Genomic DNA, 16575 nt, shown 5'->3' on the forward strand with positions numbered 1-16575 from the left:
ACTCATAATCCATATTCTGCACTCTTTAGACTGTTCATCCCATTCAGCAAATTATGTAATTCTTCTACACTTTCACTCAGGATAGCAATGTCATTAGCAAATTGTATCATTGATATCGTTTTACCTTGAATTTTAATTCCACTCCTGGCCTTCCCTTTTCTTTTCTTCTTCGATGTGCAGATTGAACAGTAGGGGCGAAAGACTACAGTCCTGTCTTACACCCTTTTTAATCCGAGCACTTCGTTCTTGGTCGTCCTTTCTTAACCTATCCTCCCTCATAACCTTCTTGGCTCTTGTACATATTGAGTATTACCCGTCTCTCCCTTTAGATTAACCCTATTTTTTTCAGAATTCTCGAACATCTTGAACCGTTCTACATTGTCGAACGCTTTTTCCATGTCGACAAATCCTATGAATGTTTCTTGCTTTTTCGTTAGTCTTGCTTTCACTATCAACCGGAACGTCAGAATTTGGTGCCTTTACATTTCTATAAAGCCAAACTGATCGTCACCTAACACTTCCTCGATATTCTTTTCCATTCTTGTCAGCAACGAAGATGCATGAACTATTAAGCCGATTGCGCGGTAATTCTCGAACTTGTCAGCTCTTGCAGTCTTCGGAATTGTGTGGATGATGTTTTTGTGGAAGTCAGATGGTATGTCGCCAGACTCATAAATTTTACACACCAACGTGAATAGATATTTTGCTTTCACTTCCCGCTATGATTTTAGAAATTCTGATTGAATGTGGTCCATCCCTTCTGCCTTATTTGATTTTAAGTCCTCCAAAGCTCTCTTAAATTGTGATTCTAATACTGGATCCCCTATATCTTCTAAATCGACTCCTTTTTCTTCTTCTATTACACCGGTCAAATCTTCCCCCTCACAAAGGCCTTTAATGTACTCTTTCCAACTATTCACTGCCCCCTCTGAATTTAACAGGGAATTCCCGTTGCACTCTTAATGTTACCACCCTTGCCTTTAATTTCACCAATCATTGGTTTGATTTTCCTATATGCTGAGTCAATCCTTCCAACAGTCATTTCTTCTTCGATTACTTCACATTTTTCATGCAGCCACTTTTGTCTTAGCTTTCTTGCACTTCCTGTTTATCTCATTCCTCAGCGACTTGTATTTCTGTACTACCGAAATTCCCTCAACGTTTTTGTACTTCCTCCTTTCATCGATGGATTGAAGTATTTCTTCTATTACCCATGGTTGCTTCACAGCTTAAGAGGGTGTAAACTTCTCAGTGTTACTTTTTCTTAAACGAGGTGGCTTTGAGAATAAGGAAAACTAATGAAACGACTAAGTAATTTTCGTTTTGTTTTTTTCTCAACTATTTTCAACGACCTGTAGCGCGACAGTCCTTCTGTGTTTTCCTGTATCGGTTCGCGTCAGCTGTGTGCATTAGCAGACGACTCCTAACTAACCAAAGGCGCTACCAACAGTTCCTATTACTCTTACATGCTGGATGTCCCTGCATCAGGTTCCTGAATGAAAGTTACTTTTGTTGTCAGCTTGTTGGATCGAATGAAATCTGTGTGACGTCTGGTGTACTTGGCGTAGTGTCCAAGGCTTTTGTACGACGGTATGACGCGTGTAATGAATCTAGTAGTTGCCATTTTGCACATCATCTCAAGAATGCTATTGAGTACACTGAAGCGGCAAAGAAACTGGTACAGCTATGCGTGATCAAATACAGAGATACGTTAACAGGTAGAATACGGCTCTGCGGTCGGTCACGCATATGTAAGGCAACAATTAAGTGTCTGGTGCATTTGTAGATCGGTTACTGCAACTATAATGGCAGGTTATCAAAATTTAAGTGAGTTTGAACATGGTGCTATAGTCGGCGCAAGAGTAATATGACACAGCATCTCTGAGGTAGCGATGAAGTGGGGATTTTCCCGTACGACCATTTCACGAGCATACTGTGAGTAGCAGGAATCCGGTAAAACAAGAATCTACGACATCGCTGCTGCCGGAAAAAGATCCTGCAAGACCGGGACCAACGACGACTGAAGAGAATCGTTCAATGTGGCAGAAGTGCAGCCCTTCCCCAAACTGCTGCAGATTTCTATGCTGGGCCATCAACAAGTGTGATCATGCGAACCATTCAACGAAACATCATTGTTAGAGGCGAAGACCCACTCGTCTACCCTTGATGACTGCACGACACGAAGCTTTACGCCTCGTCTGGGCCCGCCAACACGGACATTGGACTGTTGATGACTGGAAACATGTTGCCTGGTCGGACCGGTCTCGTTTCAAATTATATCGAGCGGATGGACGTCTACGGGTATGGAGACAATCTCAGTAATCCATGGATCCTGCATCTCAGCAGGGGACAGTCCAAGGTGGTGGAGGCTCTGTAATGGTGTGGGGCATGTGCAGTTGGAGTGATATGGGGCCCCTGATACGTCCAGATACGACTCTTGACAGGTGGCACGTATATAAGTATCCTACCTGGTCACCTGCATTCATTGATGTCCATTGTGGATTACGACTGACTTGGGCAATTCCAGCATGTGAATGTTACACCCCACACGTCCAGAACTGCTAGAGAGTTGCTCCAGGAACACTCTTCTGAGTTTGAACAGTTTCGCTAGGCACCAAACTCCCCAGACATAGACATTATTGAACATATCTGGGATGGCTTGCAACGTGCTGTTCAGAAGAGATTTCCATCCCCTCACACACTTACGGATTTATGGACAGCCCTGCTGGATTCGTGGTGTCAGTTCCCTTCAGCACAACTTCAGACATTAGTCGAGTTCTTGCCACGTCGTGTTGCGAAACATCTGCGTGCTCGCTAGGGAACTGCACGATTTTAGGCAGGTGTAACAGTTTCTTTGGCTCTTTGGTGTATATGACGCTGAAGAAGGAAGTCACAGTGTGTAATGAGTGCTAACCACATAATTTTTATTCAGAAATATTATGAATACGCATTTACATAATGAATACACCGATGATTAAATATCACCAAACTTCAAATATTCATGATGTATTATTAGGCACAAAAGCGCATAACTCATGCTATTTTAACATTACCTGTAACCTTGACAAGTTCAGAGTAATTCACGGTTACACAATCATACTGTTCTAAAATCTGCTGCAGTATTTACAACACGTAAAATGACTGAGATGTGACTTCTGTAGTATTTACTGACTTCCTTAGCATTCATTTAATATCTGGTTTTCCACAATAGCTCAAAGCAGTTCTTAGTTATTACTTTCTACTACCTATCATAATTTTCACAATCATAAAAATTCGTAGCTTTTGCAATAACAATCTCAAAATGATGACCTATGTTAGTTTGAACTCGTCTCACCACAATCAGCTTTTAACAGTCTTAGGTTCATCACAGCGCGTGACTAGGAGTCTGCAACAGCCATATTCGACACAGAGCTCTGTAGCCGCCGTTGTATTCCCAATACAACAGTTCTCCCCACGACCTCGCTGGGAAGCTCCCCCTGGCCTGTCCTTACACGCCTGAGGCTCATGTAGCCACCTGATGCCTTTGCTGCAGGCAAAACACACCCCCACCCCTCTCTCCACCTGTGTGAAACATTAGCACACCATGTACTATACTGCAGCTTCATTAAAGAAACTTAAGTTGATACCGATACCTGTGCAACTGGTATAGGTGTGACAAAAGACTATAAGTCATTTAGAGAGCACTTTCCGGCAGTTAATCAGATGTAAACAGAAATATAATGCGCTGACCGATGTGACATCTGTCTCTTACAATGACGTAATCCAAGTTACATCAAAACATTAATTTACAGTAATTAATATGCTATACAGCTTGCATAAGGAAAATCAATTTTGTAACTCCATTGGTTCATAAAATTACAGGTTGTGGAACAGTGTGCAAATTTGATGAAAATATTTCGCGGGAAAAGTTCTGCACTTGGTCCGACATCTTAGTCCTTGCGTCATGTTCTGCGGAAGCATTAGTTGGTTCATCTGCATTTTGGTGGCCGTAGTCATAGCTGCAAATTGCAGTGACTCAGATTCCATTACAGGTAAATTTTTTTCTGTTGATGTAAGTCTCTATAACAAATAACAATTTCATAGTCAGTAATAAAATATGTATTCTGTTTTTCCATTGATATTTGTATGAATTCCTTTTACAGTACCCGATCTGGAAGTCAATGTTTTACAGTTAAGATCTGAAAACTCAGGTAAATATTCTTTTCCATAATTTCTAAGGACATTTCAAGGTCCAATAGCTTCATTTTTTGCTGACCTATATTGTTGTGGTTTTCTACTTCCGTGATTTAATAACTGCTTTGAATCGTAATGTACTAATGTGGTTATTTATGTGTCGGCACGTTGTCAGTGTAGGCTTATACCATGGGAGGCAAGGAGAGGATGTTGGTGGTAACACAAACTGCACACACCAATTAACGCTGTTCTTTATCAACATAAACTGGATGCTACTTAAGATAGTCCCGGTGTGGTGGTACAAGCTCTCCTTAACCGTCCACGTTGGCCCCTCTGCTGGTCATTCCACATGTTGAAGAGGCTATTCCGGCAGGCTATTGAGGGAACAGGATGCACCTGCGGTAGATTTTGGCATACATTGGAAAAAAGATCTCAGCTCCGAGATCGTACTTGGATCATTCCAACGTCTGGCAGAGAAGGTAGAGAGGACAAACCCTCTTCATGGAGCTTCACGAAGCTCACAATCTGCAGCAGTGTCCCAAGAACTGATACTGCCTCCTGGTTCTGAGTCTAGAGGAAGCCTTGAGTCATAGACTTGGACAGTTCTATGAAATGCTTGGCTGCAGTTTCCATGACTTGGCATTGGCTTCAAATTGTAAGGTTCCGCTAAACCAGTCAGGTGTACATTAGAAGCTGCTACCCAGGTAGCCGACTATGTATGGAGTGGAGTACCTGTATGATATCTTTTTGGCTTTTTTCGGATGATGCTGTGGTATATAGAGAGATTGTAACAATGGAAAATTGTACTGGAGTGCAGGAGGATCTGCAGCGAATTGACGCATGATGCAGGGAATGGCAATTGAATCTCAATGTAGACAAGTGTAATGTGCTGCAAATACATAGAAAGAAAGATCCCATATCATTTAGCTACAATATAGCAGGTCAGCAGCTGGAAGCAGTTAATTCCGTAAATTATCTGAGAGTACGCATTAGGAGTGATTTAAAATTGAATGTTCATATGAAGTTGATCGTCGGTAAAGAAGATGCCAGACTGAGATTCATTGGAAGGATCCTAAGGAAATGCAATCCGAAAACAAAGAAAGTAGGTTACAGTACACTTGTTCGCCCACTGCTCGAATACTGCTCAGCAGTGTGGGATCCGTAACAGATAGGGTTGATAGAAGAGATAGAGAAGATCCAACGGAGAGCAGCGCGCTTCGTTACAGGATCATTTAGTAATCGCGAAAGCGTTACGGAGATGATAGATAAACTCCTTTGGAAGGCTCTGCAGTAGAGACGCTCAGTCGCTCGGTACGGGCTTTTGTTGAAGTTTCGAGAACATACCTTCACCGAGGAGTCGAGCAGTATATTGCTCCCTCCTATGTATATCTCGCGAAGAGACCATGAGGATAAAATCAGAGAGATTAGAGCCCACACAGAGGCATACCGAAAATTCTTCTTTCCACGGACAATACGAGACTGGAATAGAAGGGAGAACCGATAGATGTACTCAAGGTACCCTCCGCCACACACCGTCAGGTGGCTTGCGGAGTATGGATGTAGATGTAGATATCGAGTCTGTCTAATTTTCCCGATAAAAACACCACTGTAAATGCTCGTACTGTCTTTTTATGCTACCTCGTGTTGCATGAGCAGGCTTCGTTTGGCGCTGTCCTTACATATCGTACGCGGTTGGCGGAGCTACAACATCGTGTTCCCATTTCCACTGAGTGGTGAAAACACGGTCCTATAACTCAGCTCACTCTCTTACTACACGGGTTGCAGAATGGGGTAGTTATAGCTCTCTCCGACTCCTGGGTAAAATTGATCTCGCTATCAACTGCGGTTTGTGTTACAGTACATCGTCCGATATCACCAGTGTTTCCCATACCGACCATCCACTGGGTACGCTGATGATTACCGCATAATGACTGACTGACACCACTCGATTGCGATGGAGGGAGCCTCTTCGTAGCACCAGATGTCTGTTACTTGTCGCTGTGGAGCAGGGGATTAAATGTAGAGGTCATCGCCTTCGTACAGTTATTGGGTAGCGTTCCTCAATGCTACAGACTCGACCTATTTCCATACGCTGCGATGCCCTCCACATGTTTTTATTTTTATTATTTTTTTTTTCACCAATAAGATAACAGTACCTCTTTTTATTTGTACTAGCTCACACGTTTTGCGAACAGCACCTTCCAGCAATGGTCAATACCGGAACAGTAATCATGTACACGACTGCGAAATGAAGGAACAATGCTTCAACAAAAGCCCGTACCGAGCGACTGAGACGTCTGCTACCCTGTCGATGGGGAAGATGAGATTAACTGTACAGGTCACCACCTTCAAATAGCTGTTGGAAGCCTTCTACAATACATCAAACTCTTCCAGTTGTTGTGATGTCTTCCACATTTCTGTCAATGAGAAACAACGCCTCTGTGTTTTATTTCCACCAGCCTGTGTTGCGTTAGCTTTAAGTTTATGCCAAGCGATGTTCAGTTTTCTGTGAGAGGCAGAGGATCCAAATGTGTTAATTCCGGTTTAGCAGGTGATGAAACATTACACAGGTCTGTAGAAGCGACTTCGATCACAAACCACCTGCTCCAGTGAACCAATACCTTATATTTAATAGGATCACCACGTATGGTCAATGCCGGAAGGCAGACTATATTTGTTTCAGATATATCAGAAGACAAGGACGTAGTATTATCTTATCAAGTTCTCCAACAGATGACGATAGCACAGTTTTTATAGTTCATAGGTTTTCTCCGTTGAATGGTATAAAATACCAAGGTGGGAGAAAATGTTTTGGTGATAGACATGAATGCATCCTGAGATATGCAGATCTCCTTCTGACTGCAGTTCCTGTATGTAGTTTGGAGAAGTGTTGCAATGTAGTAGCAAAATCCTTGTCCTTCCTCCATGCCATGTATGATGTGGAGTCACACCATTGTAACTACTAATACTATCTTTTCTAGTACCTCGTGTTGCAGAGGAAAGCATTACTTGGCGGCCTTACACATTGTACACGGTTGGTGGAGCTACGGCAACATTCTCCCATTTCCACCGAGTGGTCAAAACGCGCTCCTGTCGCACTAACTCAGCTCGTCCTGTTTCTCCACGAGATGCAGAAGGTCACAGATACAGCCTTCTCTGACTTCCGTTCAGGTCCGACTTAGATTGGGACCATAACATAGACGAATCTGCAAGGATGGCAGGGCAGAGATTGAGAAGCAGTTACAAGATGCAGAGGGACTGTCTAAAAAACAGCACTGGAGTTTGTGCTGTGTGCGGTCCTTAGCAGATAGGTTCGAAAAAGGTGATTCGTTTCGAGATATGAGAGTGGCACGAATGTTCTTCGCCGGTGGCTGCAATCATTGAAAGACGTCTCTACAGGATCCAACGCAAGTTCATGGTAGAATGAGTAGACTTGATGCCAACTCTCCGACACAATTTCTACCCAAAAGTGTAATGCTGTCAGTGGCTTGTGTGTGTGCCTGTAGACCCAAGATGGTATTTCATGCAAGGTGACGGTAACAGAATCGCTACGACCGTGTTTTTAATAGTGTAATCCTTATACGAAATGTATGGTGTGGGCTGTAGAATCCCTCTGCAGTCAGCCTCAAATGTCGGTTCTCAGTAGCGTTCCTCGAAAAGAACATCGTCTTCCCTACACGGATTCTCATTTGACCTACCTAATGAGTGTAATCCGACTACTGAAAAAAAAATTACTCGCCCAACAGACTGATCCCCATGATCAATTTAATTACTTAGCTTGTCAAATTTACATCAGTGATGTGCCGCCTGGTGGGTGAATGAGATGGCTACGGCAGCACAGAATGATTCATGACAGGTATTCCTTTTTTATTTTTTATTTTCTTGGCGGCGATGTCTTTGAACGAAATTTCAGTCTCCCACCTACACTGGGGAAGACAGGCTCTCACGATTGATTCGGCGAGGCTAGCACTGCACTGGTAAAGTGGGACCTGCCACAGTGTCTAAAACAGCTGCGTCCTCTTGTTGTAGCTTGTTGTTGTCGAACGTAAAACGAGTGTTTCTTGATGCAATAATTTACCAACAGCCGTATGATTTGTAGAAATTTATGTTGTGAACTTTTATGTGCTACCAGTTTCGGCATTACATTGATGCCATCTTCAGGCCCCACTCGTCATCGCTATACACGGAAGGAGCCATATAACTGGATCCGTGAATCAATCGTTCTGCAACAGCTCTTGGTGGCCAGGCGACACAGACTTGGCGGTTCAGTGTAGTTATCAGGAAAATTGATTCCCTTCATAAAATTTGACATTCAAATAGGTGTGCGAATTACATTCAGATCAGAGCGGATATGTTTCAATAAACGCAGATATTTGGGAAATATGCTATAATTTGCACTCATATGGGGCCGCTGCACTGTATATCTCATATAAGGACGTTGAATGTAATGCTATGATACCAAGACGTTGCCGTGTTCCATTATATAGTTAACTGAAGTAGGCCTATTTCGGTGTGACTGCCATCGTCAGGTCATGTGGGGAAAGTACATGATTTGGTAGCATATTTCAAATTTTAGAGTACACAATACAACATATCATCGAATTATGATTTGCTATGTACCTCAGGCGGTCTTGATATCTCTATGACATCAGTGTCTCAGTCGCTGTTACACAACTACATAATCCCATGTAGGCTTTCACGGCCGGCGTCTTTATCAGTAAACACTTCCGGGCTAAGTTGCCGTGGTCGATCTGTAGAAATTCTTCTCCCTGACGTTTCGTTCTCAACTACGGAGAACATCTTCCGAGGTGAGTCGACGACTGGCTGCTAGGAGCTGGGGCTGCCGCTTATAAGGAGATCGTAGAGGGTGCCACCACACGTCACGTGGCGTCGATGTGTGGCTATCTCTGGCTATCGTCTGTTCTCTCGATTGCAGGCAATCGATTGTCACGTGATTGATGCAACGTCGACCGCCATACATTGTTCAATTTTAATCTTTCTTCTTTACGATTAAAATTGTATTGATGTTTGTGGATTTCAATTGCCTCTCTGTACATACGTGTATAATAGTGCGACGTCCTCGCTAGCACGCTTGTCTCACCAAATTTTATTTCGTGATCTCCATCCTTAAAAACATGTTCCGAAATAAAATTTGGTGAGACAAGCGTGCTAGCGAGGACGTCGCACTATTATACACGTATGTACAGAGAGGCAATTGAAATCCACAAACATCAATACAATTTTAATCGTAAAGAAGAAAGATTAAAATTGAACAATGTATGGCGGTCGACGTTGCATCAATCACGTGACAATCGATTGCCTGCAATCGAGAGAACAGACGATAGTCAGAGATAGCCACACATCGACGCCACGCGACGTGTGGTGGCGCCCTCTACGATCTCCATATAAGCGGCAGCCCCAGCTCCTAGCAGCCTATGTCACCGTCCATAACACGGATTCCTACACCTTTTTCCCCTCTGCCGGTGTGCCCAAAGGCTCCGTCCTCTCCCCCCTTCTGTACCTTTTGTACACGGCGGACATGCCGCCGCCGTCAGCCCCCGTCCACCTTCTCCAGTTTGCCGATGACACCGCCTTCCTTGCCCTTGCCCCCACCCTACAGCGCTCCCAACACCTTCTCCAATCCCATCCTGACCGGTTCACCACTTGGTGCAACCAGTGGTTGCTCAAGGTCAATCCCTCCAAAACCCAGGCGATCATTGTTGGCAAAACCACCCCTTCCTTTCGCCTCCTTGATTTCTATCTCACCATCTATGGCCGTCCTATCACCCTCACTCCCACCCTTAAGTACCTTGGCGTCACCCTCGACCGTCGCCTCACCTGGACTCCCCACCTCCGGACAATCCAAGCCAAGGCACGCTCCCAATTCAGTCTTCTCAAGCTCCTCTCCGGCCGTACGTGGGGTCTGGACCCCTCCACACCTATAAGTCCCTCATCCGCCCTATCTTTTGTTATGCCCATCCGGCTTGGATCTCCGCCCCCCTACCTTTTATAATTCCCTCCAAATCCTTGAACGTCATGCTCTCCCCCTTGCCTATCGCATCCGTCTCCCCTCCCCCACGCGGATCCTGTACGATCTCATCCCCTTCCCCCATCTCCTCCTTTTCCTTGAAAGGATACAGATCCTGTACACCTCCCGCAAACTCGATCATCCTCACCCGCTCGTCTCCCTGATCCTCTCCCACCCCCGCCCGCTGCTGCGCCTGTATTCCCACGTCCCACCCGGTCTCCATCTCTCCACCCTCCTTATCCTCTCCCAAGGTGGCTTCCGCCAGCTCCCCCTCCCTGATGATGCCCTCCTCCCCTCCATCTACCCCTCCTACCAACTTTGATCGACCGAGCGAGGTGGCGCAGTGGTTAGACACTGGACTCGCATTCGGGAGGACGACGGTTCAATCCCGCGTCCGGCCATCCTGATTTAGGTTTTCCGTGATTTCCCTAAATCGCTCCAGGCAAATGCCGGGATGGTTCCTTTCAAAGGGCACGGCCGACTTCCTTCCCATCCTTCCCTAACCCGATGAGACCGATGACCTCGCTGTCTGGTCTCCTTCCCCAAAACAACCAACAACCAACTTTGATCCTCCCGCCCTCCTGCTGTGTTTGCTCCTCTGGGCACCCTCCCACCCTTCTCTCCCTTTTCCCTCCCTCTTCCTTTTCTCCCCCTCCTCCCCCGGGCCTCCCCTCCCCTGTCCCTCTCCTCCTGCCCCCGTCTCCTTAGCCATTGGCATCCTTTTTCTCCCCTCTCCCCCACCTCACCCCTGTTCCCCTCTTGGCAGGTCCCCAGACTCGCACACGCTACGTGGACATTCGCGCGCCGGAGATCACCGCCATCAGTGTTTCGTGTGTGCCGTCGTGTTTAGTGTTCAGTGTTCACCGTCACACTCCCTCGTTCACCAGTGCCATCGTCATCTTCAGTGTTCGTGCGTCGTCTCATCAGTTAGCAGTGTGGATTATCGACGAGTGTGAACGGCTCCGTGTTTGTCTCTATGTGTCTCCTGTTTTATTGCCCACCGTTCTGTAACTTGTGTCTTCTCACTGTTTTTGCTGCTTGTGTCTTCTATGGGTGAAGAGCAGCGTAGTGTGCTGCTGACAGCCTGCCTGTTGTGCAGGCTTTAAAATAACAATAAAGTAAAAAAAAACTCCTAGCAGCCATTCGTCGACTCACCTCGGAAGATGTTCTCCGTAGTTGAGAATGAAACGTCAGGGAGAAGAATTTCTACAGATCGACCACGACCCGTGACAGAGGGACAGTTTTCCTATACTAGTGTCACCCACTCTGTATGTCCATTCAGCCGGCCGCGGTGGTCTCGCGGTTCTAGGCGCGCAGTCCGGAACCGTGGGACTGCTACGGTCGCAGGTTCGAATCCTGCCTCGGGCATGGATGTGTGTGATGTCCTTAGGTTAGTTAGGTTTAAGTAGTTCTAAGTTCTAGGGGACTGATGACCACAGCAGTTGAGTCCCATAGTGCTCAGAGCCATTTGAACCATTTTTTTGTCCATTCAGTGAGACCATTAGCAACACTACATAAAAGATAGAAGAGCATTTAATTATGGTGCATTAAAATCAGTTCTTCTACAGAGCAGCATTGAACAAAAGAAATCTTGCAAATAGGCGTATACAGGGTGTACATAAAGTATGGGAACACTTTCAATTATTTATTGCACAAGAACCAAATATTGTACAGATATCATACACATGTCATTTTGAAGAGAAACCCTGAAAGTTTTTTTCATGTCTACCGCCAAAGCGTAGTTTGGTAATTTGCCGATAGTCAGCGCTAGTCGCAACCATGGCGAGTTCAGGTGCGGAGCGAGCTTTCTGTGTGTTGGAGTTCGACAAAAACAAGTGTGCTACAGCTGTTCAGCGTATGTTTAGAACCAAGTACAGTAAGAAGCCACCAACACGGGAGGCCATTTACCACTGACACAGAAAGTTCGTTACAACGAGTTGCTTGTGCCCGGCAAAGAGAAGCAGACGTTCCAATGTGAGTTAAGGGGCTCCGGAAAGGCACAAAATCATGAAAAGTTCAATTTTTACTTTTTTGCGTTTTCTGAATCTGCAGACTATTACGTTTTAATAGATATATAATTTATTCAATTCCGAAGACTACAACTATTTTTAAATTTTTTTTTGAAATGTGTTCTACATGGGCGTGACCCACTGTGGCGCTGTTAAACTGCTGTCAAATGGTGTTATTATTAACGTCCGTGTTCATCAGGTACATTTTAGTGATGTGAGATAAAGTATGTGTTGTGGCTAACCTGTGATGGTTCAATATATATCGCTGGTGTGATTGTCGATTGTTTCATGTTTATTTACTCTGTCGTTATCTTGAAAATATCCGTAATTAATTCTGTTTCTTGAGTCTCTGTTTTGTTGAAGTGCAATAATGAGTAAAAGTAAAGTTATTAGAAATCCTCTGAAGGCTTTTAAGAAAAGGAGAAATGTTGGAAAGCCAAAGGTATGTGTTATTACTGTAAACAATAAAGACGATAACCAAGTGAGTGAACCTAACCTCTCAAGTACACTTGCCCATAGCAGTCAAAGTGGGAAAGGAAATACTTCACAGAAGAAGCTTGGTTCAATGAGTGAAAACTATGAATGTTTTATGGGCGAATCGGATGTGAATGAAATATTTGATATGTCGGTTCTCAAAGGAATTTTTTCAAACTGTGTAAGATGTATTCATTGTAGTGAAGTTGGTCTGGAACTCTCCATAATAAAGCACGTAGGACTTGCTAGTGAAATACAACTGAAATGTGACAAGTGTTCATACATGACCACCTTTTGGAACAGTGTTGCAGTAACTGCAACTGAAGAAAATGGTAGCAAAATCTACGAACACAACATTAGATTTGTTTATTCCTTGCGTTCAGTTGGTAAGGGTGCTACTGCAGGTGCAATTTTCTGTGGCATCATGAATCTTCCAAATCCCCCAACCAAGTTTACGACCTATAATAAATTAATAGGGTCTAAAGTAGAAGATGTCTGTATAGAATCTATGAAGAACGCTGTGGAAGAGGCAGTAATGGAAAATAATGGTAACAGAGATTTGACTGCAGCGTTCGATGGTACCTGGCATAAACGGGGACACACATCTCTTCATGGTGTAGTATCTGCCATCAGTATGTATACAGGGAAAGTTTTAGATGTAGCAGTAATATCAAAGTATTGTAAATGTCCACAAAAATATAAAGGTACACATGAAAATAATTGCAAAGCTAACTATAGTGGCAGTAGTGGAGGAATGGAAGTGGCTGGTGTTGCCAGTATATTCCAGCGTTCTGAGGCGAGTGATAAAGTGCGATATGTTAATTACCTTGGTGACGGTGATTTTAAAAGTTTCAAACATGTTCAAGGACTGAAGCCCTATGGTGATGATGTTGTAGTGCGGAAATCTGAGTGTATTGGACACGTACAGAAGCGAATGGGAACAAGACTTCGGCGACTGAAAGCTTCGTACAAAACACAAAAACTCAGTGATGGTAAAGGGTTGGATGGGAAGGGAAGGTTAACTGACAGTGTAATTGACAAAATACAGAACTATTATGGAATGGCTATTAGGCAAAATACACAAAGTGTCGACGAAATGAAGAAGGCTGATTGGGCTCTTTTTTTTCATACTTCTTCAACCGATGAAAATCCCCAACATAGCTTGTGTCCCAAAGAAGAAGACAGTTGGTGTAAATATAACAAAGGATTGCTAACTGGTGAAGTGTACACTCATAAGCATAGTCTGCCTCATGCAATAATGGAGGTGATAAAACCCATTTTCAGAGACTTAGCAGCACCTGAACTGTTGAAAAAGTGTATTCACGGAAAAACTCAAAACCCCAATGAAAGTGTAAATAGTGTTATATGGTCGAGAATCCCCAAGACTGTATTTGTTGGAATAGAAACACTTCACTTTGGTGTGTATGATGCTGTTGCGACTTTCAATGATGTCAACATTGTAAGGTGCAAGGTATTTAGAAATATGGGAATGAAGATAGGTTCTAACATGGAACGAGCGATGCTTGCTTTAGACAAGGAACGCTTTCGGGCTGCAGACAGGGCTGTAAAGAGTCTAGAAATACAAGCAAGAGTAAACAGGAGGAGGAACAAGAGGAAGCTGGAGGAGTTTGCAGAGGATGAAGATAATCCATCCTATGGACCTGGAATGCACTAAAAAGTTAATCCAATCTTTGTCGCTCGATTCCCAAAACTTTTATTTTCTGATACTAATTACATGTTTTCTAAGGATCTTCCAAACATATTTGTTTCAAACTTTCAGTAAGTGTTACACAGTACCTTCTACATAATTTAACACAGCCTTTTTCCAAAAAACTGTATATTTTTGAATATATAAATAAAAAATTGCAAAAAAATGTTGTGAATTTTCATTACAATTGAAAAAATCATCTTTAACAACTGAACTAAAATTTTGTAAAATCCCTGTATTACGTTGTACTCCATATTCCAATAAATAATCTGCAAAAAGTTCAACTATCTACCTCAAATACTTTGTGAGGAAAGATGTAATTTATAAGCGTTATTTTAACATTGCAAGTATAGGGCGTTCCGGAGCCCCTTAAGTAAATGTGGAGCACATACGAGAAACATTCATAAGGGGTCCAAAGAAATCAGTGCGTTGTGCATCCCATAACTAAAATGGCTCCAGTGACAGTGTGGGAAGTCCTGCGACAGAAGCTGTCTATGAAACCATTATAATTGGAGCTCGTGCAGAAGCTTAATGACGACGACAAAGACAAGTATTCTGAGTTTTGTTCACAGTTGCAACAATTGAATGAGGATGGGGATGGCATTGTTGATCGCTTAATTTTTAGTGACGAAGCCACTTTTCAAGCTAATGAGAAACTGAACAGTCATAATTGTCGAATCTTGTGTACAAGGCATCGACACAAATGCATTGAATTTGAGCGTGATTCCCCAAAGGTAAATGTTTTTCGTGCCTTGTCATGTCGAAAACTGTACAGGCCATTCTTCTTCGCTAAGAGCACTATCACTGGATATCCCTGCTTGGACATGTTGCAGCAATGGCTGATGCCTCAAATGCAATCAGACTCCATTCATCTTTCAGCATAATGGGGCTCCACCTCATTTTCATTGTGAAAGTTCGTGGGTACCTGAACACAGAGCTGCCACATAGATGGATTGGCCGTGCTACAGAAGGGGACAGCTGTTTCATGAAATGGCCTGCACGACCACCAGATCTCACTCTGTGTGACTTCTTTCTGTGGGGACACATTAAAGATCTGGTGCATGTACCTCCTCTACCATGTGATGTAGCAGAGCTATGGGAGAGTATATGGGAAGCCACTGCCATAGTCGATGATGCCAATGTGGGACGGGCAAGGCAAGAATTCGATTAGCGCATTGACATCTGCCGGGTCACTCATGGTTCGCATATCGAATATTTGTAAAAAAAAAAACTTTCAGAGTTTCTCTTCAAAATGCAATATGTATGACATATGTCCAATGTTTAGTTCATGTGCAATAAATAATTGAAAGTGTTCCTGGACTTTATGTACACCCTTTAACAAACTGTATACTACATCTATTAATGAAATAAAGCATCGTGTTTTCCCTAGCATCAGTGTGTTTCAACTGTCAAATTCTTCCATGCGACGTCAATCTTTCCTCTTGCTTCTTGCTTCTCCCACCAATAACAACACTCCGATACACATTTGCTTTAGTGCTTGCGGAGCAACACAGTGCAATAAAATGCCACTTGTAACAAACTCGAGTGAATGACTTGCAGGGACAATGTTGAAAGGTAGACAGTTCCACAGTAATACACAAGGACACTTCGTTGGAATCACTGTAAGTCGTTGACTATGACACAACGACTAATACCAGTCTCCAACATCAGAAACACTTGCCATGCTCGGTGGTATTGAAAATCCCCTTGGACATAATCACAGCTTAGGTACATAATCCGCAGTGCATATTCCAACCCAGTGCTGTCAAACATGGACAGTCTAAGTTCATCCATGGCCCCATGGTAACCGACCTCAAACGCACCATCTCACCACCCTTGTCGCCTCAATGAACAATTCGCGTGCCCCCTCATGTGTGCCAATGAGATTCCTGCCAGCTAAAAGCCACGTACTCTGTCAGTGTGAGACACGACCTGATGTCCACTGTAGGTGAAGTGGCGAGCCACAAGTGGCACATGTGCTGACATGTCACAGACTCCCCCCCAGTAAAACTCAGTTGGGTCTGAAAATTCTTGGCATCTGGCTCAATCTGAGATAGAGAGAGAGATGGGCCCATAGCTCCTCACCAGTGTGCAGTTATTATAGCAGCACTTTTATAACTCCTCCTGAACAGGCCATGAAGGCCCAATTAGACCGACCGGCCGCCGTGTCCTCCTCATCCCAC

At 43.9% G+C, this 16575-nt stretch overlaps 1 protein-coding gene across 1 annotated transcript in view; it reads left to right on the top strand.

The window, feature by feature from the left end:
* Positions 1-3894: 3894 nt before the first annotated feature.
* LOC124554075 (mucin-17-like) overlaps positions 3895-16575 on the top strand; it is a 113857-nt gene continuing 101176 nt past the window's right edge. The window contains exon 1 of the mRNA XM_047128125.1: positions 3895-4031. Coding sequence (XP_046984081.1) covers positions 3944-4031 — 88 coding nt within the window. The 5' untranslated portion in view covers positions 3895-3943. The remainder of the gene's footprint in view (positions 4032-16575) is intronic.

This window comes from Schistocerca americana, chromosome 11, assembly GCF_021461395.2.
Source record: "Schistocerca americana isolate TAMUIC-IGC-003095 chromosome 11, iqSchAmer2.1, whole genome shotgun sequence".
Taxonomy (NCBI): Eukaryota; Metazoa; Arthropoda; class Insecta; order Orthoptera; family Acrididae; genus Schistocerca; species Schistocerca americana.